Source organism: Molossus molossus, unplaced genomic scaffold, assembly GCF_014108415.1.
Source record: "Molossus molossus isolate mMolMol1 unplaced genomic scaffold, mMolMol1.p scaffold_m16_p_8, whole genome shotgun sequence".
NCBI lineage: Eukaryota > Metazoa > Chordata > Mammalia > Chiroptera > Molossidae > Molossus > Molossus molossus.
Window position 1 is genome coordinate 98,672,343 of NW_023425402.1, and position 22,465 is coordinate 98,694,807.

General features: G+C 38.0%; 1 protein-coding gene across 1 annotated transcript in view; it reads right to left on the reverse strand.

Moving 5' to 3' along the window:
- PPIL4 (peptidylprolyl isomerase like 4) overlaps positions 1-22,146 on the reverse strand; it is a 34,625-nt gene extending 12,479 nt beyond the window's left edge. The window contains exons 1-11 of the mRNA XM_036249178.1: positions 21,992-22,146; positions 18,403-18,470; positions 18,251-18,315; positions 17,614-17,731; positions 16,772-16,914; positions 16,212-16,308; positions 14,593-14,709; positions 8,561-8,685; positions 6,929-6,995; positions 3,998-4,109; positions 33-129 (exon numbers count right to left, since the gene is read on the reverse strand). Coding sequence (XP_036105071.1) covers positions 33-129; positions 3,998-4,109; positions 6,929-6,995; positions 8,561-8,685; positions 14,593-14,709; positions 16,212-16,308; positions 16,772-16,914; positions 17,614-17,731; positions 18,251-18,315; positions 18,403-18,470; positions 21,992-22,061 — 1,079 coding nt within the window. The 5' untranslated portion in view covers positions 22,062-22,146. The remainder of the gene's footprint in view (positions 1-32; positions 130-3,997; positions 4,110-6,928; positions 6,996-8,560; positions 8,686-14,592; positions 14,710-16,211; positions 16,309-16,771; positions 16,915-17,613; positions 17,732-18,250; positions 18,316-18,402; positions 18,471-21,991) is intronic.
- Positions 22,147-22,465: the final 319 nt, after the last annotated feature.

The following is a 22,465-nucleotide window of genomic DNA, read 5'->3' on the forward strand; positions in this document are numbered from 1 at the left end:
CATATTGACTAATTGCTTCTTGTGAAGGATACTCCTGTTTGGGCTTTACTTTATCTTTCAGAACCAGATTAGATGATTTATCCTGTTCTTTTTCATACTCCTTGAAATCACTCTTGGTATATTTTCCACCTATTTATTAAAAAGAAGAAAAAAAACTTAGAAAAATCCTCTAATTAGTCAAGAACAGAAATTACTTTATAAGCAGTATAATATGTAAGAGCTATTTTATAAGTGATACATATATCAAGTTTTAGGTTGAGACAAATATATATATATACAGAGGATAGAAAAAGGCTGAAAACAAAAGAATCATGATAATTCACTATCCATTACTATTTTAACTGGTAGTCATATGCTGCCACCTAATGAAATAAATGAATATTACGACACCATACTTTCAAATCCTAAATGACACAGTGCATCCATTCAGTGTTTAAGTAAAGCCATTATATCCATGAGAACATTAGGTACAAAAGAAACTAAGGGTTTGGGACTTAAGTCTGAGATCTGAGAGGCTTACAAGTTTGGAAGAAGTGAGGCTTTATATACCAGTGATCTGTCAAAAGAGACCCTGCCCCCAAATCTCAACAGAGCACCAAGCAGATAAGGGGGACAGCAGGATGTGTGTAGAAGTCCGCTAACAGATGCAAAATGGGAAGGTTGGTGTCTCTGCTTTGAAATTCTTGCTTAAGAGAACGTTTATTCCTCACAAGTGCCAACAATGAACTCAACAATCCCTTCGGAAAAATAGGACCTACTGCTAACTCCTGACTGGCCTGCAGTGGCAGGGCCACAAAGGAGAGCATCCCATGCAGCCTCTCTGCTCCTCAAGCCTAGTCTGCTGCCGGATAAGGATTAAACTCTGTCCATGTCCAAGACCTGCTGACTTCCCTGCCTTTCCTGTCCCCTCAACTACCACGAGGAAATGCTTCTAGAGGGAGGGCTTCCTACAGAAGGGTCCAAGATTGAATGTAGTACAATTAAAGTAAACTGGAGGTACACAGGAAGGTGTTTTGATTGTAAATCCTGTATACACCTTGACTGTCATCAGGATCTTTAAAGAAGAAAAGAAATAAAAAAGGGGTGGGGGTAAATATCAAAAACAAGATGAATCCACTTGGTAATTCCAGAAGCTCCTGAAATAGAAATGGCCAGTAGACGATGTTTCATAGAAATGTGAAATAGATAACTATAAGACATAACTGTAACAAGCAGACATCATTTCATCACTGAAAAAGGATTTACCATGTCAGGAGTTTTACTATGGATGAGGCAGTTACGTATAATAAAAAGAGCAATGGTTTAAAAAGTGAGAAGTTCTACATTCATATCTTTTTTTTTTATCCTCACCCAAGGACATTTTTCCATTTTTTGTTCAGATAGAGCGGGAGGGAGAGAGAGGAAGAGAGAGAGAGAGAAACATCGACGTGAAAGGGACACATCGAGTGGCTGCCATCTGCATGACCCAACCAACATTCATACTTGACTGTACTGAGAGAGGTCCTAGGTGAGACACTTCACTTCTCTGGAACTCACTGTCCTCATGTATAAACTGAAAATAATACCAACATTTCACAGAGTGATTGGAATCATTAAAAAAGGCTATAGGGAAAATTACTTAGCTCTGTGAATGATACATAGTATACATTTAATTTATTAAATGTGAATCTATAATATACAAAGTAATCTCAAAATTAACTGAGATTATCAACAAACTATATGTTATGATGGCACATGTGAAACCGAAGCATCTGTCTCCTTTGTGATATTTTATTTTAGAAAAAAACCATGAAGAAATTCACTTAAAAGTCGTCTTGTAAACAAACTACGCTGAAACCTGGAAAGGCAGTATCATTTCTTCAGTGGGTAGATTGGTTAGAAAGAAAATGGAATTGGGAGGAAAAAAACTAGATTTAGGGCTTGTTTAAATCATTAGTTTATATGACCCTGGATAAATCACTTCACAAGATTATACCTCAAATTTCTTTTCTGTAATGAGGAATAATAATACTTGTTTAATATATATTCCCAATTAAGTTAGCTCTCTGAAGAAAAAAGCTACAGCCCTGGCCGGTTTGGCTCAGCGGTTAGAGCGTCAGCCTGCAGTCCACAGAGACCCGGGTTCGGTTCCCGCTAAGGGCATGTATCTCGGTTGCAGTTTGTCCCCGGCCCTGGTTGGTCGTGCGGGTGGCAGCCACTCGATGTGTCCCTTCACATCGATGTTTCTCTCTCTCTCTCTTCCTCTCTCTCCCTCCCGCTCTATCTGAACAAAAAATGGAAAAATGTCCTTGGGTGAGGATAAAAAAAAGAAAAAAGCTACATAGAAGACCTACTTGGCAGTACTACTGGACCAAAATATACTGGATTAGGCCAGCAGCCCATTTTTGTTCCTGAATATACTTATTCAATTCTTTTGTTCTCACATAGCTGCAATATATCACATGTGAAAAACACACCATTTTTATGCCTCAATGTAGTTTATACAAATCACTCAAAATAGATAGGAGTGTCAAAATCTAGTCATGTATTCTAGTAGTAGGAAGGCTTCATGGGAGAAACTAATAGTACAGGGAAACCCAATCCAAGCATGGCTTCCATCGGGCCTGCCTTGCCTCTTCTAGTCACTAATAATCTTGTCCTTCTTGAATCCCTGTAAGGTAACAACCTACCAAACAATTTAGCATGTCACTCTCAAGCAGTGCTCTCTATTTCTTTCTTATTAAAAAAGAGAGTCATGAGAAATAAAAAGAAAGGTGTTATAGAAAAGAAAAAGTTAGTGTTACATGGTAAATAACTGCCAACGTGAAATCTTTTATATGTACAGTTTTTTTATCCACTCGCCAAAATGAAATATTTAAAAAACACTTCATCAAAAATGAAAACCCCATATTATTTCAGCATACTACAGATTCAGCCTTAAGTTGATATGCCAAATTGATTCGACATATATAGATACAGATACAGATATGAAATGTCGTATGTATGGGGATAATTCAAAGTACATAGGAGAATAAAAGATTAGAAACCTGACTGTCCATTAATAGGACTGATTCAATAAATTATGATACATACATTCACGAAACACTGTGCAGTGACTGAAAAGAGTAAGTTGTCATTTTATGTACTGATATGAACTGATTTCTTAGGTACATTGTTACGTGAAAAGTGTAAACAGAAACGGTACATGTAGTCTGCATCCATTTGTGTTTTGCTTTTCTAAAAGAGAAAACAATATATATAGAGAAAAATATATATATTTTTGTTTTAAAGGAGAAAATTATATGTAACTATGAATATAAAATGTATACAGGGAAAGACATGAAAAGAAATTCTAAACATAAAAATTAATATATGTATATATTTTCAAAGAATGTATGTGGAAGGTTATACAAGTTATAAAAGAAACAGGTAATGGTGGCTACCTCTGGGAAGGGAAATTGGGTAGATGAGAAGCAGGAGTGGAAAAAGGGTTTTTTTTTGGTATGTGCCCCTAGTGGGAACTGAACCCGGGACTCTCTGGTTTGCAGGCCAATGCTTCAACCGCTGAGCCAAACCGGCCAGTGTGAAAAAGGGCCTTTATATACCACATTTTCATGACCATTTTCAATTGTGGACCATATAACAACTAAAACAAACTTCAGGCAAAAAATATTAAGACTTTTGCATCTAAAAGAACCAAACCATCACAAACGTCATAATAATTACTTTGGGAAAATGTTATGTCTGCAGTGGGTAATTATAAGTAATTTATAATATAGTCAAACATAAAAAAATATATAAATCATCAGTTTAAAATACACATTTACACACTCACACATATGCACCCCTGTATCTTAGATTCTAGATAGCAGCGACATAACCGTATGTAGCAGGAGTTATATTAAAGAGTATTTCTCCTAATTAATAGCACTAAATCAAAGAAGATACACACATGCACTCACACATGCACACGCCCACAAATGATGAAAAACAACAACAACAAAATAAACCAACATACCTTTTCCTTTCCATTTAACCTTTGCAACCGACTGGCTAAAATCCACATGTATTCTTCTATCATCTATAAGTACATTGTCCATTTTGAAGAATGCTTTCTCGCAATCTTCTTCCTGAAAATAGTTATAAAAACTTAAACATAGATGTTTATAAAAAATATTTCTGCAGCTAGAATATTGAAAATACAAAATGTTTATTGTTACTAAAATGAAGATTTGAATGCTTATTATGCCCCAAATGCAATTAAATGCTTTGCAAATATGACCTCAATTAACTCTGATAACAACTGTTATGAGGTACTAGCTATTATTATCTTACATTTTCTCAAACAGAAAAGAGAAGTTCAGAAAGGTAGAGAAGTTGTCAAAGGTCACACAGTTGGCAAGGGTGAGACCAAGATTTGAACCAAGGCAGTCCAATTGTAGTGGACGTACATATACTTACCAACTGTCTTATACAAGTCCACAATCCTTTTAGCCAAAACCCATAAATATCCTGAAAACTGAAAGTTGTTTTTATAAATTTGGTGTTAAAATCCATTTGAAAGCAAAACCTGACCTAATGGGAGGCCATGGCCTTATGTTATTCCATTTAGTATGACTATTCATTTGTTTAAATGAAGAAATACTTTTGGTGATTGATTATGGATGCTGACCCAGTGGAGTATTATATAATTCACAGATGTGTGTGTATACACACACACACACACAGAATTATTGCAATGAAATAACATGTCAATGAAAATCAACCAAAAAATGTTAACAAAAACTACATGCAGTAACATATAGAAATCTTACAACTATAACACTGAGCTAATGAAGCTAGATACAAAAACACACACACGTTGACATTTATATCAAGTTTAAAATGAGACAAAACCTATCTGTGATGTCAGAAGTAGCAGTGATGGGGAAATTATCTGCAGGGGACACAAAGAGGGCTTCTGGGATCCTGATAATTTTTTTTTTACTAATATTTTATTTCTTGACCTGGGTGATGGTTCACACAGATGTATTAACTGTGGTAATTCGTCAAGCTGTTTACTCATGAGCTATACATTTTCTGTATAAAGTTTGCTCTTCAGGTTAAAAAATTCTGGGATCAGATTATCCAAAACATACAAAACTTGCCACAAATGCAAAAAATACAAATTAAATGATGAACACTTACAAAGAGCCTACTAGCCATGAGAATTATGAAGCGGAATGATATAGCTTAATTGATATTCAGGAAATGATAAAGGTCACAAAATATCTAACTCAAAAATGGAAATGCTGCATCATGATAAAAAATACTCATGGATTCTATAAAGTTGAACTGAACTACGTATTCGTGGAAAATGGTATACCTGCAAAAGACTGAGAAAGATAGACAGTCAATAGTCTACGTGCTATAAATAAAATAAAATTATATTTGTGAGCAAATAATTAATATATCCTATAGTGTCAACAATGGAATGACACTGTCAGGTCTACAGAAGCATTCATAGCAAACCAAAGGCAGAGATCTCCTTTCTGCTAGCACCAATGTACCTCACTGATACCATTTCTCTGGTATACCTGACAGTATCTAGGTAAAATTTGTTAAGTGTTTGTCTTCCCAACCCTCTATTATTCATCCTATGGTCCTAGGACTTACCACACTGAAATAGAAAAGGGGTTCAATAAACACTCTGGAATAACTATAACTTAGAATGAGCTACTATTGGACACACATCAATCCAAAGTTGCATAAAGAAACAGCATAGCTGCCCTGGCCAGTATTGCTCAGCAGTTAGGGCGTCGGCCCACGGACCAAGAGTCGTGAGTTCGATTCTGGTCAAGGGCATGTACCTTGGTTGTGGTTCATACCCGGCCCTGGTTGGGGTCATGCAGGAGGCAGCCTGTCAATGTATCCTTCTCACATTGATGTTTCTCTCTCACTCTCCCCCTCCCTCCCATTCTATCCAAAGATAAACAGAAAAATATCCTTGGGTGAAGATTAAAAAAAAAATAAATAGCATAGCCTAACATAGTGACAAAAAGCAAGGTGTGCTTACATAAGTTCATGTGTAAATTCAAATCCCAGGTATGATTTTAAATAAGTCACGGTATCACTATGTGTCTCAGTTGGAAAAGGAGGATAGTACCTATCTCATAGAGTTGTGAAGATTTAAATGCATGTCAAGTAGCATAATGTCTGCCTTAAAGAAAATTATTTGAGCCCTGCCAGTTTGGCTCAGCAGTTAGAGTATTGGCCTGCGGACAGGAGAGTCCTGGGTTTGGCTTCTGCTAAGGGCATGTACCTTAGTTGCAGTTTGTCCCTGGCCCTGGTTGGGGTTGTGTGGGTGGCAACCACTCAGTGTGTCTCTCTCACATTGATGTTTCTCTCTCCCTGTCCCCACTCTATCTAATAAAAAAAAAAAAAAAAAAGAAAGAAAATTATTTGAGTAACATAAATTATCATTGTTATTTTAGACCTAGAAAGTACCATCTAATCCAATACTCAAGTTTTATTTACATGGAAGTTAACACCTGGAAAGATGTATTCTAAACTGCCAAATGTAATATAATAGCTGGTCAGTGACAAAGCTCGGATTAATATCTAGAACTTAACACCCAGTAGTTCTCTTTCTTTACTCACTTATATCTGTCTATCTAAATAACATTGAAAAATCATTTATAGAATGTGAAGGACTTTACCTAAAACTTTAAAGTTTTAAAGATTCATGAATGCAGACTGTACCTGAACCTAATGTAAAGGTACATATATTAACATCAACAGATGCTAAATTTATCCCCTATTTGAATAGTTATTTTTCTTTGGTGCCTAAAGAAAGTGCACAGTAATTCTCTAATCCTAGAGAATAGAAAAAATTCTATAATTTTCACATTTTAAAACCATATAAGAATTAAAAAATTACCAAATTTAATAGATCTATATTATTACCTACCTTTTCAAATTCAATAAAAGCATAACAGAGGGATTCTCCTGTCTTCCAATCACGAATAACTTCACAACTGAAAGAAAATTTGGAAAAAAGTGACTTAAAAAAAAAAGTATTCACTCTAACTCTTTAAAAGTGAAGAACAAAATAAGACAGTTATTAAAAGGCAAAGTTAAACTCACAGAACTATATTTTTCCAAATTTCTTCAATAACCATTATTTTTTAACTAGTTCACCAGTCTAGCTAGTAGTTACATTATATAATTCTACTATACAGGTCCAGCCGGTGCGGCTCAGTGGTTGAGTGTCGACCCATGCACCAAGAGGTTGCCGGTTCGATTCCCGGTCAGGGCACATGCCCAATATGTGGGCCCAATCCCCAGTGGGGGGCCTGCAGGAGGTGACCAGTTGATGTTCTCTCTCATCGATATTTCTATCTCTCTCTCCCTCTCCCTTCCTCTCTCTCTAAAAATCAATAAAGGAAGAAAAAAAAACATTTCTTAAAAACAAAAAAAACAAACCACCCTATACAGGCTATAGTCCTAAATTCCCAAACACCTAAGGAAGAATAAGATAGAAATATTTAATTTTCCTGTGGCAAAAGTAAACTACAGCTAAAAAATTTTTAAATCATAATTCACATCTAATCCCCAAATGTAGCTAAATTATAGAATATCTAATGTTACTGTTAGAATAATTTATGCACATTCATACACATATAGTACATGTTTAGTAAGTTTATACTTTGGAGTTTTTGGATTTTAATATAAACCAAGCTCAAATTTAACCCCACAAGTATAGCTATTCTACAGAACTAATCCGTCTTAACAACCCCATGAAAGCGCCAATGAGGTGGAGCTGAAACCACCTGGCTTGTCCCTTTCCTGAAGTGTCCTAAGTCTCGTTTTACAATAAATAAAACAGGAAAAGAGAACATTGTGAGAAAAAAGAAAAGCAATCACATTACAGAAAATGGTTCAGCGGTTACAATATTCACATATATAAACATGTAAATATTGAACAATGACCTAACCAAAATTATGACATAACCAAAGTAGTAGGAGAAAAGAATGAACATGGGAGGTTAGGAATAGAGGTAAAATCCTCACCTTCCTTAGCAAAAAGTCAGCATATAATGTCTAAAACTGAAAAATAAAAAGTAGCAGTATAAGAATATATTTTATAAATATGATATATTGTAAGTGGGTGAAGGAATAAAGTGGGGCAGTTGTTTACATATTTTTCTTTCAACAGGAAGAATCAAGAATGGCTTCATGGGTGAAAAAACAGGAAACGAAAGGAAATACTAAACATAAAATAAGACATTTAAAAAATTGAGTTTAGAGATAGACAGAGTGAGAGAAACATCGACTGGCTGCCTCCTGTACACGCCCTGACCAGGAACTGAACCCAAAACCTTTTGGTGTATTAGATGATGCTCCAACTAACTGAACCACCTGGCCAGGGCCATAAAATAAGACTTTTTAATTAATTATAAAATATTTCCACTTCTCACTGTCCCAAAGATTCATCTGTAAAATTCACCTAGAGTTCATAGCTTCATCAGAAATATGTCATTAGAAAACCACAAATTAATACCTTGTTTTCCTAGAATGTTTCACTAATTCTAGCGATTACCTTCTTATTGGCCCAAATCTTGAGAATATTATCTCCAGATCCTCATCTGTGGTCACTGGATTCAATTTACACACAAATAGCACATTTTCTGGAGGTTTAATATCTGCATCAGGTAGGTCTCCCACCTAAATTATAAATAAACAAAAATATAAATTGATTCCTTTATTTAGTTTCCATTCTAAATACCCTATCCAAATCGAAATGCTGATTTCCCTAAAACACCTAAATTTACATTATAAACTGCAGGTTCAGGAAAAGAAATCTAAGTAAGACTTAAAAATTCATTATTGACAATTCTTAAGACAATGCTTAAAACAACAATCCATTTTGTGAAAGTGAAATTCAAAAAGGTAAAATAACTAACTTGCCCAAAGCCACACAGTAACAAGTAACTGAGCTGAAATTTGAACCCAAGTTTGTCTGGGTTTTTATCTTCACTTTTTCTTTTTTCCTATTTGATATATTAAAAACAGAATTTATGTAAAGTATATCTAAGTTATGAAGCATAAAAATAAAAAATGCCCATGATGACAACAACTAGCTTAAGAACTACAATGTCACCTGATCCTATTCTCCCTGTGCCTCCCTCACCAGAAATAATGAATATCCTGTTTCTTGGTTTTCCTTATTGGTCATCTCCTCACATATCTTTAGAGTTTTACCAGATAAGATATATTCCTAAGCAATATATCATTTAGTTTTTCTTGTTTATAAACTTTTGAAAATATTATCTTACTGAATCTAGCCTTCTGCTGTTAGTAATGACCAATTCTTTCCACATTATTGTTCAATATGGAACAGCAACAATTCCTGGATAATGTTTCTAGCTTTTCACTCTCACCTCACTATCATCTCACCCTCACTACTACCTTCTACTTCAGTCACACTGAAGTCAACTTCACAGTCAACCACTGCACTAAGCAGAGTACCACTTCCTACTGAAGAAGCTATGAGGGTAACAGTGAGAGAAAACCATTATGGTGTTGGTTTCATTGCAGGAAAACTATTTCCCATGGCCTTTAGATGGGGAAAACAATATTCCTTTATTCAAAAACTCTCAGAGATGATTTCTGATAAGATTATCACATAAACTGTCTCCATAACCATGGTAAAACAAAAACAAATCTTGAAAATCAGAAACAGTAAAAAGAAACACCAGTAAGATCTGCTCAGTGTCTCCGTAGCCTACCAAAAGACAATAATAACATATGTCCAATAAGAAGTTTCATAGCACATATTGGGGAACAGCAAATCATGAAAATCCCCAAAAGCACCTACAATGGCAGAACTATTATAATCTCAAGTGAGCACAAATGAGAAAAGAAATTAATGAGTTAGAAAAAAACTTAGACTACTTGTCAAAGATAACACGGAAATTTAAAATACTCTTAACAGGTATAAAGTTCAAAACAGTAGTTGAATTATCATCATATTACAGACAAATGAAGTAAGAGAAACTGATGTTCTCAGAAAATAGAAGACGAAACCTGTTAATAGTGAGGACTAAAAAAGACACAGGACTATCTATTAGAGTGGTTAAAATACAAAACATTGACACCATACATGCTGGAAAGGATGTAGAGCAACAGGAGCTCTCATTTATTGCTGGTGGGAATATGCTAAATGGTACAACCACTTTGGAAGACAATTTGGCAGTTTCTTACAAAACTAAATACTTTTACCATACAATCCAGCAATTGTGCTCCCAGGTATTTATCCAAATGAGTTAAAAATTTATATGCACCCAAAAATCTACACACAAATGTTTACAGCAGCTTTATTCATACTTGCCAAAACTCAGAAGCAACCAGTATTTTAATAAGTGATTAGATAAGCAAACTGTGGTACACTAAAAATCAAAAAAGATAGAATATTAACAATTAAAAGAAATGAGTTATCAAGCTACCCAAAGACATGGAAGAACCTTAACTGCATATTGCTAAATAAAAGAAGCCAGCCTGAAAGGCTACCTACTGTATAATTCCAATTATATGACATTCTGAAAAAGGCAAAAACTATGCAGAAAGTAAAAAAAGATCAGTGTTTGTCAAGGGCTTTGGGGAGGTAGGGATGAAGAAGTGGGACAGGAGATTTGGGGGGAATAAAACTATTCTGTGTCATACTGTAATGGTGGATACGTGGCATCTGTCAAAAATCCACAGAAATGTACAAGGTAAAGAGTTAATCCTAATGTAAATTATGGACATTAGTTAATAATATGTCATACACTAACATATAAGCTCCACTAAGGCAAATCCTTGTTTTCCCACTGAACACAAAGATATGCTTTACCCTTCTGGGCTTGACAGGTTTGGAAAGCTGGATTCTAGACTGGGGCAGGGGTGAGGGAAGGGGAATTATAAAGGATATTACAGAAATAACTGACAAATTGGAATAGGAACTAAAATTTCTATTGATTTTTAATTTCCTGATTTTAGTAACTGTATGGTAAATATGTAGAATAACATTGCTACTCTTAGGTAATACATAATGATGTAGGAGATAAAGAAGAATATTTGCAATTTAATTTCAAATGGCCCAGAAAAAAAGGTAAGTGTATGTACATGTATAATCAGAGACAGAAAGAGAGGGAGGACAGAGGGAAAAAGAGAGGAGAGAGAGGTGGGGGAGAGGAGAGAGAATGAATGCTCAAGTGGATGTGGCAAAGCTAAAAATTGGTAAGTCTGGGTAAAAGGTATATAGAAGTTCTCTGTACTGTTTTTTTGTTAAGTTTTCCATAAATGTAAAATTATCTGTGAATAAAAACTTTAAAAAACACATTAGCCCATTTTCTTAAGACATGCACTTCTTATACTTTTGTTGTTGAAAACTCTGATAATTTTTCCCTTATATGTCACTTACTCTTGTTGCCCAGTTGTTGCTCAAAGGATTTTTCTTTTATGTACAGTAATTTTCTTATAATTTGTCTTGGTGTTGATTGCTCTCGGTTAATGTCCTCTGATACACAGTGTGCTCATTAAAATTGTATTTTCAGACTTCCGGTCAAGACGGCGGCGTAGGTAAACGCGGTACCGCGTCCTCCCACAACCACATCAAAGTTACAACTAAACTACAGAACAACCATCATTCAAAACCGCCTGAAATCAAGCTGAATGGAAGTCCTACAACTACGGAATTAAAGCAGCAGCCACATCCAGACTGGTAGGAGGGGCGGAGGCGCGAGGGGCTAGTCCCACACCCACGTGTGGCGGATAAAAATCAGGAGGCTCCTGCCGCTCGGAAGGTCCTTCCTGAGGACTGAGGGGGTCCCTGTCCCACACCAGGTGCCCCGCTCAGGGTTCCAGTGCCAGGAAGAGAATCCCCATCACTTCTGGCTGGAAAAATCAGCGGCAACTGAGGCTCAGGGAAGCCGAAGCGGCTGGAGTACCAGGCAGCTCCTTAAAGGGCCCGCACACGGACTTGTCGGACTCTCTCCCTCTAAGCTTGAGGGGAGGCAGCTCGAGGGGCACCAGAGACATACAGGGAAGAACTGAGATGTTTGGCACTGGAGCGAGGGCTGGAGAGGGGGCTTTCTCGGGGACAAACATGCTGTAAGGGGCCTTTGTTCCTTTGATGAGCCCTTCCCGGGGGCGGCAGACAGTCTCCATATCTGGGACTCCAGCAACCTGGCTCACACTGGTAGCCCCGCCCTTCTGACTCCCTGAGGCCCCGCCCCGCCCCACACAACTTTCAAGCCCACCCAAGCTGTTGCCACTTGCTTAACCATAGGATTGGCCTGTCTTGGATCTGACTTCAGGTTTTTCCTAAATTCTTTCAAACGAGCAGCATCTGGTCTCAGCGAGCCCCATACCTCTCATTAAGTAATACACTGAAACAAACACAGGGAGGCAGCCAAAATGAGGAGACAAAGAAACAGGTCCCAAATGAAAAAACAGAACAAAACCCCAATAAAAGAACTAAGCGAAATGGAGATAAGCAACCTAACAGATACTGAGTTCAAAATACTGCTTACAAGGATGCTCAATGAACTTAGTGAGAACCTCAGTGAACTTAGGGAGGGCCTCAAGAGCATTAAAAAGGACCAGTTAGAAATCATGGATACACAGTTAGAATTGAAGGAGGCATTAACTGAAATAAAGAATAATTTACACAGCTTCAATAATAGAGTACGTAAATCCAAGGAGCAAACCATCGATTTGGAATACAAGGAAGCAAAAAATGCCCAGTCAGAACAGCAAAAAGAAAAAAGAATCCGCCCTGGCCGGTTTGGCTCAGCGGTTAGAGCATCGGCCTGCGGTCCGGAGAGACTCGGGTTCGGTTCCCGCTAAGGGCACGTACTTCGGTTGCAGTTTGTCCCCGGCCCCGGTTGTTCGTGCGGTGGCAGCCACTCGATGTGTCCCTTTCACATCGATGTTTCTCTCTCTCTGTCTCTTCCTCTCTCTCCCTCCCACTCTATCTGTACAAAAAATGGAAAAATGTCCTCGGGTGAGGATAAAAAAAAAAAAAAAAGAAAAAAGAATCCAAAAAAATGAGGATAGTGTAAGGAGCCTCTGGGACAACTTCCAGCGTGCCGACATTCGCATCTTGGGGTGCCAGAAGGAGAAGAGAGAGAACAAGAAATCGAAAACCTGTTTGAAACAATAATGGCAGAAAACTTTCCTAACTTGGTGAAGGAAACAGACATACAAGTCCAGGAAGCACAGAGAGTCCCAAACAAGATGAACCCCAACAGGCCCACACCAAGACACATCATCATCAAAATGCAAAAGGTTCAAGACAAAGAGAGAATAGAGAAAGGCAGCTAGTTACCTACAAGGGAGTTCCTATTAGGCTGTCAGCTGATTTCTCAAAAGAAACTTTGCAGGCCAGAAGGGAGTGGCAAGAAATATTCAGAGTGATGAAAACCAAGAACCTACAACCAAAATTACTCTATCCTGCAAAGCTGTCATTTAGAATCGATGGACATATAAAAACTTTCCCAGACAAGAAAAAGTTAAAGGAGTTCATCACTACCAAACCGTTATTATATGAAATGATGAAGGATCTTTTTGAAGAAAAAGATAAAATGTATGAACAGACAAAATGGCGATGAATACATATCTATCAACAATGGAATCTACAAACAAAATGAACAGGTAGAACAGAAACATTCTCATAGATACAGAGAACATTTTGTTGGTTGCCAGTGGGAGGGGGGTTGGGGGAATGGGTGAAAAAGGTGAAGGGATTAAGAAGCACAAATTCATTGCTAGACTGACAAACCTCAAAGGGAAAGGGGTTGGGGGGGGACGGGAAGAAATAAACCAAAGAACTTATATGCATAACCAATGGACACAGACAATAGTGTGGGAAAAGGTGGGAGGGGGGCGGGAGTGGGGAGGAGGGGGTCAATGGGGGAAAAATGTGCAACATCTGTAATACATTTTACATCCAACAATAAAGATTTGAAAAAAAAAAATTGTATTTTCAATTTTTTTTAATTCAGAAAAGTATTACTGAACTATATAGTCTTTAATATTTATTCCTTTAGACTAGTGATGCTAATATGAATTGTAAAAAAGATTATGACCCCTGGCTGGGTGTCTCAGTTGGTTGGGGTGATGTCCCATGCACCAAAAGATTGTTTGATTACCGGTCAGGGCACTTATCTAGGCTGGGGGTGCAATCCCTGGTAAGAATGAATACAGGAGGCACCCCCATCAATGACATCAATGTTTCTGTCTCTTTCTCTCCCACTTCCTCTCTCTAAAAAATCAATAAAAAACATATCTTAGGGTGAGGATTAAAACAAAAAAGAAGACTAAGAATCTGAGAGCTCTACTATATCAAATAATAATAAAAAATTATCATCCATCCATTGAAATATTTATTGATGACCTATTATGTAAAAGGTACATGCCCTTAGCGGGAACCGAACCCGGGTCTCTCTGGACCGCAGGCCGACGCTCTACCGCTGAGCCAAACCGGCCAAGGCTGTATTTTAAGACTTTCAAAAAGCCAGAAATAAACTAACAGAAAGTATGTATTAAATATATTGCTAAACAACTATATGAACAAAGATAATTACTTACCATTTCTAACAAAATAGCTTGAGTTTTGGCCTCTTTTTCTGCCTTTATTTCTTCTACTTCTTCAGCTGATCTTCCTTTGAAATCATCAATTTCTTCATCTGCTCCTATTCGACCACTCTGTAAGGCATAAGTTACTCATATATATGCAGTATTTACAAAAATAAAAAATCTGAAAAATATGGGATATTGTTTTATTCTAATTTCCATCAAATGTGTTAGAATAGAATAATTTCATTTGTTTCACATAAGTGAAACTTACCTCTAAAAATTGATTTAAATCTGATAATATTAGCTAGACTAGTCCTCTAATTTGTTAAATCAAAATAAACACTTACATAGAAACTAACTGGTATCCAACTAAGTGCTGAATGCAAAAGATAAACATTAAGCACTAAATTAAGCACTAAATCCAATTATAAAGATAAACTTAGCTTTAAGGGGGTCTCATAAGCAGAAATTTATATATACCTGAGGAAAAAGTCTGCATTATTCCACAGAAATTTCTGGGTTCTAGCCTGGCTTCAGAGTATGCCCCAATAGAAAAATTCCCTTAAAAGATGATAGTTTAGCCCTGCCAGTTTGGCTCAGCGGTCAGAGCATCAGACTGTGGACCAAAGGGTCGAGGGTTCGATTCCTTGTCAAAGACACGTACCTAGCTTGTAGGTTTAAGCCCCAGCTCCAGTTGGGGTTGTGCGGGAGGCAACCAATCTATGTCTCTATCACATAGAAGTTTCTCTCCCTCTCCCTCCCTCTCTTCCACTGTCTCTAAAAACGAATGGAAAAATATCCTCTAGTGAGGATTAACAACAACAACAAAAAAAACCCTAAGGTGACAGCCTAAAAGCTAAATTAAACACTATTTAGAGTTAGGATAAGAAAACCATTTCCACCCTGGCCGGTTTGGCTCAGCGGTTAGAGCGTCCACCTGCGGTCCGGAGAGACCCGGGTTCGGTTCCCGCTAAGGGCATGTACCTTGGTTGCAGTTTGTCCCTGGCCCTGGTTGGTTGTGCGGGTGGCAGCCACTCGATGTGTCCCTTTCACATCGATGTTTCCCTCTCTCTCTCTTCCTCTCTCTCTGTACAAAAAATGGAAAAATGTCCTCGGGTGAGGATTAAAAAAAAAAAAAAACATTTCCCCAAAGTAATCATATAAGTTTCCAGAGCTAAGGCTCTGCTGGTGGAAACAGAAACTGAAGAAAGGATGTTATAATGGGAAATAAAAAAGATAGCTAGAGCCTAGCCGATGTGGCTCAGTGGATTGAGCCTTATCCCAAGGACTGGGAAGTCCCGGTTTGATTCCCCATAAGAGCACATGCCCAGGTTGTGGGCTAGATCCCCAGTAGAGAGTGTGCAGGAGGCAGCCGATCGATGTTTCTCTCTCATGTGTATATTTCTATACTCTCCCTTTCTCTCTCTCTAAAAAATCAATAAAAACATATTTAAAAAAAAAAGATAGCTAGAAAAATTAATATCTCCATAAAAAATAAAAAGAACTCTAAATTTATCCTAGAATAATTGATCAAGCAAGATAGTCATTCTGAAGAAATAAGTTTTAATAGGCAAAAGCTATGCAAAGCATTCATATGCATGTACATTCAATCACAAGAAGACTCAACTTACATCCAGTTGTTCCCTAGTAGGTTCTGGTGATCGATCAGGAATTAATAAATCTGGAGGGTCATCAAATGGATCATCTAAAATCACTGTATGATTAATCCTTATAAAATAAATTCATGTTAAATGTTACATTTACATTATTTCAGAATCAGGCTTTATTTTTTATAAATATTAACAGATGTCTTATGTATCTCTAAAGCCAAAAACCATAAGCTCCTAAATTTTATTGCACAAGGATTTTACTAGAGTACATTGTCACGATTAGTGTTACTGTTTTTGATTGCTATTGTATTTATTACTCTGCATTACTCTATAACAGTATAATGTCTAATTCTCAATAACTTGCATTTTTAAAAATACGAAAGGTTTAATAATTCCTCCCAACATAAGCAATTATAAATAATTAGTACAAGTGTAAGAATATAAAGATCTTATAATCTTGTATTAATTCACATTTTGGAATTATCCAGAAAACAGTTTCACACACGCCCTTACCACTACCATGTCAAACATTACAGTATTAAAATATTCCAGTACATTCAGGTAGTAAATTTCAACCATACCTGATGTCTTGATATGGTACAAAATCCTTGTCAACAAAGGTCTCATTAATTTTCTTAATTATGTCCATGCCTTCTGTCACCTCACCAAACACTGTATGAACACCATCAAGGTAATCTAGATTGTCTCCTGTAGTAATAAGAAACTATAAAGAAAAACACAGAACACAAATACATATATACATATATATGTATGTATATATAAAATTCAAACTGAAATGAGTTACAGACTGACAAAAAAATACACAAAAGTAAGATTCTACATTAACTGCATGGATTCTTACCCACTTGTTACTGGTACTAAGTAAAAAGTACAAAGTTTATACATAAAATGTCAACACATACACAGATGTTCCCGATTGTTTAAAATACTCTGACGAAGCAAGGCGGTTTCTTCACATGTAAACTGTGAGAAAAAAAAAGACATCTACCCCAAATGGGGTTTCAGTGAGCATTAAACAAGACAATGAATGAAAAGTGCTCAACATGGCCTGTTTTGAAATAAGTAATAAATACAAAAAAGGAAACGGGGCACAATGTAAACAGTGATGATCCATGAATGGTGGGACTGGGAGTAATATTATTTTCTTCTTTGTAATTTTCAGTGATTTCTAAATTCCTCACAATGGACACACCTTACATTTAAAAGAACAAAATAATTTTTTTCCTTTTTTTGTGATGTCATGTAATTTTTGTTATACAGAAAAAAGACTGTAATGTTGTTTTTTTTTATAAATATCTTTGATTGAAATGTTCTCCTTACTGGATGATTCTAAAACATAACTGCAGGATTCTCACAATCCTTTATTTTAAAGCAAAACTCATCGTCTCACCCACTTCCTAACCTGAGATCCATGCTGATCACTGCCATTGTTCACCATGGACACAGTGCCTTTCTTCTTGTGCTTAATTCTTGGCACTTTTTCTGCATCGAAAAACCTTGCTTGATCACCATACAGTTGACTGAAAATACATACAATAAGGTAATAAAATATAAGTATTCTCAACATGAAATATAGAAGTACTTAGTAATATCTAGGGCTACCATTTCTTTATAGAAATACCAGTATGATTCAAAATATTCCTCTCATACTATAAACATTTAGTGACCTTGGAAAAAATCTAATTTGAACCATATTTTATTGAGTTTTTTTTTTTTTCTTTTCTTTTTTGCATTTATCTTCAGATGGAGCAGGAGGGAGAAAGGGAGGAAGAGAGAGAGAGAGAAACATCGATGTGAGAGAGACACATCGACTGGTTGCCACCCACACAACCCCAACCAGGGCCAGGGACAAGCTGCAACCAAGATACGTGCCCCTAGCAGGAACCAAACCCGGACTCTCTGGTCCGCAGGCTGACACTCTCCCCACCGAGCCAAACCAGCCAGGGCGAACCGTATTTTAAAATGCAGCTTGAAATGTGCTAATTAACGCTGTAAAGAGGCAACTCTATATTTATTCATTTCAAAATAAAAGAACTTACCCAAAAACAGACTCTCCTCCACGGCCAGTCCCTGTAGGATCACCAGTTTGTATGATAAAGTCCCTCTATAATATACAGGATACTTTATTAATTTACAGAATTTGCTAGATGGTTCCAATAATAAAAAACATGACAAACACCCACCAACTCACCTGTACATTGTGAATAAGGCAATAATTGTAATATTTTATTTTGCACAACTTCAGGAAATTCAAGCAGGCTGAAAGAAAACAAAAAAGAAACTTATCGCAGTAGTTCAGATACATTTTTAAGCAAGTAAATGCAAAGTTAGTATACTTTAATTTCTAAATTACCATACAAAACCTCCCCCAAATGGTCCAATGTCCAAAGCCATAAAAAAGGCAGTGAGCCTAAAAAAGGGCAATGTATTTTTTTTTAAATCCTCACTCCAGGATATTTTTTTTTCCATTTATTTTTAGATATAGAGTGGGAAAGGAAGAGAGAGACATTGATGTGAGACAGACACATGGATTGGTTGCTTCCCCCACTACACCAATCAGGGCCAGGGACCAAACCGCAAGCAAGGTATGTGCCCTTGACCAGAATCGAACCCATGACTCTTTGGTCCGCGGGCCGATGCTCTAACCACTAAGCCAAATTGGCCAGGGCAGGGCAATGTATTTTAAATTATCTTTTTATTCTCTTTTTCTTGGGATTTCTTGGGCATCTGAGCTAATGCAGGAATCTAACACATATGAAATAAGCAATCATTTATTGACTGATTTTTATAAGAGAAAAAATATTAGTTGCAATACTGGCCATATCTGAAAATACCATTTCTGCCACTTAAATAGTAAAATAGAAAAACGTGGGTTAAGAAATGCCTTAAGAGTTCAAAAGAGAGATTGTTTCTGGCCAGATAAATGAGAAGACCTCATGGAGGCATTTAAAAGAACTGGACTGGCAGAGAATAGAGAATGTACAACATGTATAATGTTACATGGTACAAATAAATGCACAAAAGATGTACAACGGGTGGAGAATAATGACAATCATGGGATGCTGTACGTGTGGGGTTACAGTGTATATGGGAAATCTCTATATCTTACCCTCAGTTTTGTATAAACCCTAAACTGCTCTAAAAATTAAGTAAAGTCTTTTTTTTTTTTTTTTTTTTTTTTTTTTTTTTTAATCCTCACTCGATATTTTTTCCATTTTTTTGTACAGATAGAGTGGGAGGGAGAGAGAGGAAGGGAGAGAGAGAGAGAAACATCGACGTGAAGGGACACATCGAGTGGCTGCCACCCGCACGACCAACCAAGGCCGGGGACAAACTGCAACCGAAGTACGTGCCCTTAGCGGGAACCGAACCCGGGTCTCTCTGGACCGCAGGCCAACGCTCTAACCGCTGAGCCAAACTGGCCAGGGCGTAAAGTCTTAATTTTAAAAAAGGAAAGGGAGAACCTATAGATTAAAAGAGATTTACGAGATTTATCAATCAATATAATGCCATATGGCCCTTGTTTGGATCCTAATTTAAATTAACAAATAGTTTTTAAATGTTTATGAGACATCAAGAAAATATGAATCATACTAAGGGAATGTTCTACTTTTTTCAGATGCAATGATGATTTGTGGTTATGTAGTCTTTTTTTAAAGTATCTTTTAAGATACAAATTGAAGTAATTACAGATTAAATAAATCCCATATTAATGATTTATTACAAAAAATCCAGTGGAGGTGGAGGTATAAATGAAACGATACTGGTTATGTACTGACAACTGTTAAATGAAGCTGGTCATCAGCACATGAGGGTTCATTTACACGATTCTATTTCTGTACATGTCTGTATATGTCTTAAGTTTTCTATAATAAAAAGTAAAAAGGGAAAGAAAAAGAAGGGAAAGGAGAAAGAAAAATAAATCTGGATATGTTTACTATGGATTGATAAGTTATACATATAAGTATATATTATTCAATCATATGCTTATAAATACATACAAACAGGGTGGGCTTTTATTTTTAGTGTTCCAAGGTATCTTTGCAGAACCTATGCTTGTCTGTTTCCTCTGTTTTAATTAGGTGGGGTAGCCCCATCTCCCCTTTAGTTCTTCACAGTTCTGGGGAAAGAGGCTCACTCATTTGCAAAGTGTGGTAAACAAACTAAAAGAAAAGCAAAACCAAAAGATGAAAAATACAATTCCCTATAACATCCTCTGAACCTCTGGTTCCCACCATCCTTAGAGCTAAGCTTACTCTAGTAACACATAATCGATTATTTTCTCTTAGCCAGTTTGAGTTGAGTTTCTATCACTTGCACAGTCTTAATACAACACATATATATGGATTAATCAATATAATGAACCTTCAGTGTGTGCCTTCAAAGTGTCAGGCATTGCACAAGGTGCATAGGATATAGTGACAGCTTATTAAGGCACAGTCCCTGCTCTCTTGGAGTTGATACTCTTGAGAGGAGACAAGACTTGCAATTAATTCCAGGATAACAGATAAATGTTTTAACAAAATATGTGTTGTGTGGTTTATAAAAGACCTGAGACTGAGCAGAAGAAACAGATCTAGCTCTGCTTAGGGACAATGGAGAGACACAGCAGAGATCATGCTTGACCTGAGATTTAATAATAAGCTGGAAGTCTGCCAAAAGGACAACATAAGAAAGAAATGTGAGGTAGAGAAAACAGGAGGAGAGGCATGGGTATATGGTTGAGTTTTTAGTGCTGGGGGTGGGGAGAAAGCTGAGTGTGGGAGGTACGTGTAATAGGAGGCATTCATTGTACACATAGCATTGTGGTTTGTTTCATTTTCTTTGGTAGACTCTGCATTCCATGTAGACAGGACCCTGACTGTAACTAACCTTTTCTGGTCCCCAGATTGTCCCTATTCTGACACGTTCTCCACATTGCTTCCTATTATCTTCTTAATACAAGTTTGCCATGCCTCAATCCTCCTGTATTTAAAACCTTCGAAAACTCTGGTCATCAGTAGGGCACCCAAGACCATTCACGATCTAACATATATACCACCAGACTTGCAGTTCGCCATTCTTTGTCACATAACCTTCCTTCCAGCCACGTCAAACTACTTGCTGTTTCCAAGAAATTCCAAACTCAGAGAAAACCCTCATTTTCACCTATCTTTTAAAGAGCTAGTTCAAGTGTTCTGCATTCTTTGCTTGCTTCTTCTCCCCGCTCCCAATCAGGAAGAATTACTCCCTCTGGTTTCCATAGCAACTCACACATTCTTCCTCTACAACACTTAAAAAGTTAAATGGGGTCCAGCGTAGATTTCCCCCAACGGAAAATTAGACCCAGGATGCCTATCCCAGAGCTTGGCACAGTCTTGCTCCGTGCACCCTCTCCGGACAGCCCTGCCTCCATCCAGGCGCAATGCCCACGCCACTGACCCAAGGTACACCCTCCCTGCTTTCATCGAGGCTTACAGATTACACACCAAGGAATACTGGTGGTGCTCCTGCCACCAGCAAAGCGCAGTAACGCCACGAAAGCTTTGCAGGCACTGTCTATGGCCCACCCCCACTCATTTAACGACCACATGCACCCTCCAGCCAACTGGCCAGCACTAGACACGGGAGACCGGCTGCTCCTCACAAAAACTTTTCCAACCAAGGCCCGCTAATTAGAGCCGGGTCGCGGGCAACAGCAGCCCAGGCGCTCGAACCAGTCGACGTCGGGGACTGGGCGGCGGAAGGAGAGTGGAGCAGGGAGATCGCCGCCCCGGCGACAGGTGAGCGGGCGGGCTCACCGCGCGGCCGCTCCTCGGTATACAAGTCGATGACGATGTCGCCCAGAGTGGTCTCCAGCAGAACAGCCATGGCGCCCGCTCCTCCTCCGCAGCGGGCCCGGGGGTGACAGGCGCACGCCGTCGCCGTCCACGCCACGCGTCAAACTCGGCGCGACGCCTTATTGCGTCATTCCCCAGCGACACCGCCCCCTTCCGGGCCGCACTGTTTGGCAGCCGTGCAGTTCCCGTGGGCCCCGCCCCCAGCGCGGCCCTTTTGAAAATCTTGGTACGCCCTTGGCTGCAGGGTAGGGAATCCTGTCCCTACAAAGGGCCTCTGTAAAGGGTTTTGTGCCCTATATATGACCATCTCAAAACGGGGCGGGCCTCCGAGCGACCCTTACGTGCTCCTCGGGCCACCGCCGTTGTAGCCAAGGGCCACCGTGGTGCCACCTACTCCTCGTTCTTGTTGGGACGATCACTCGGGGTTTTAGGCCT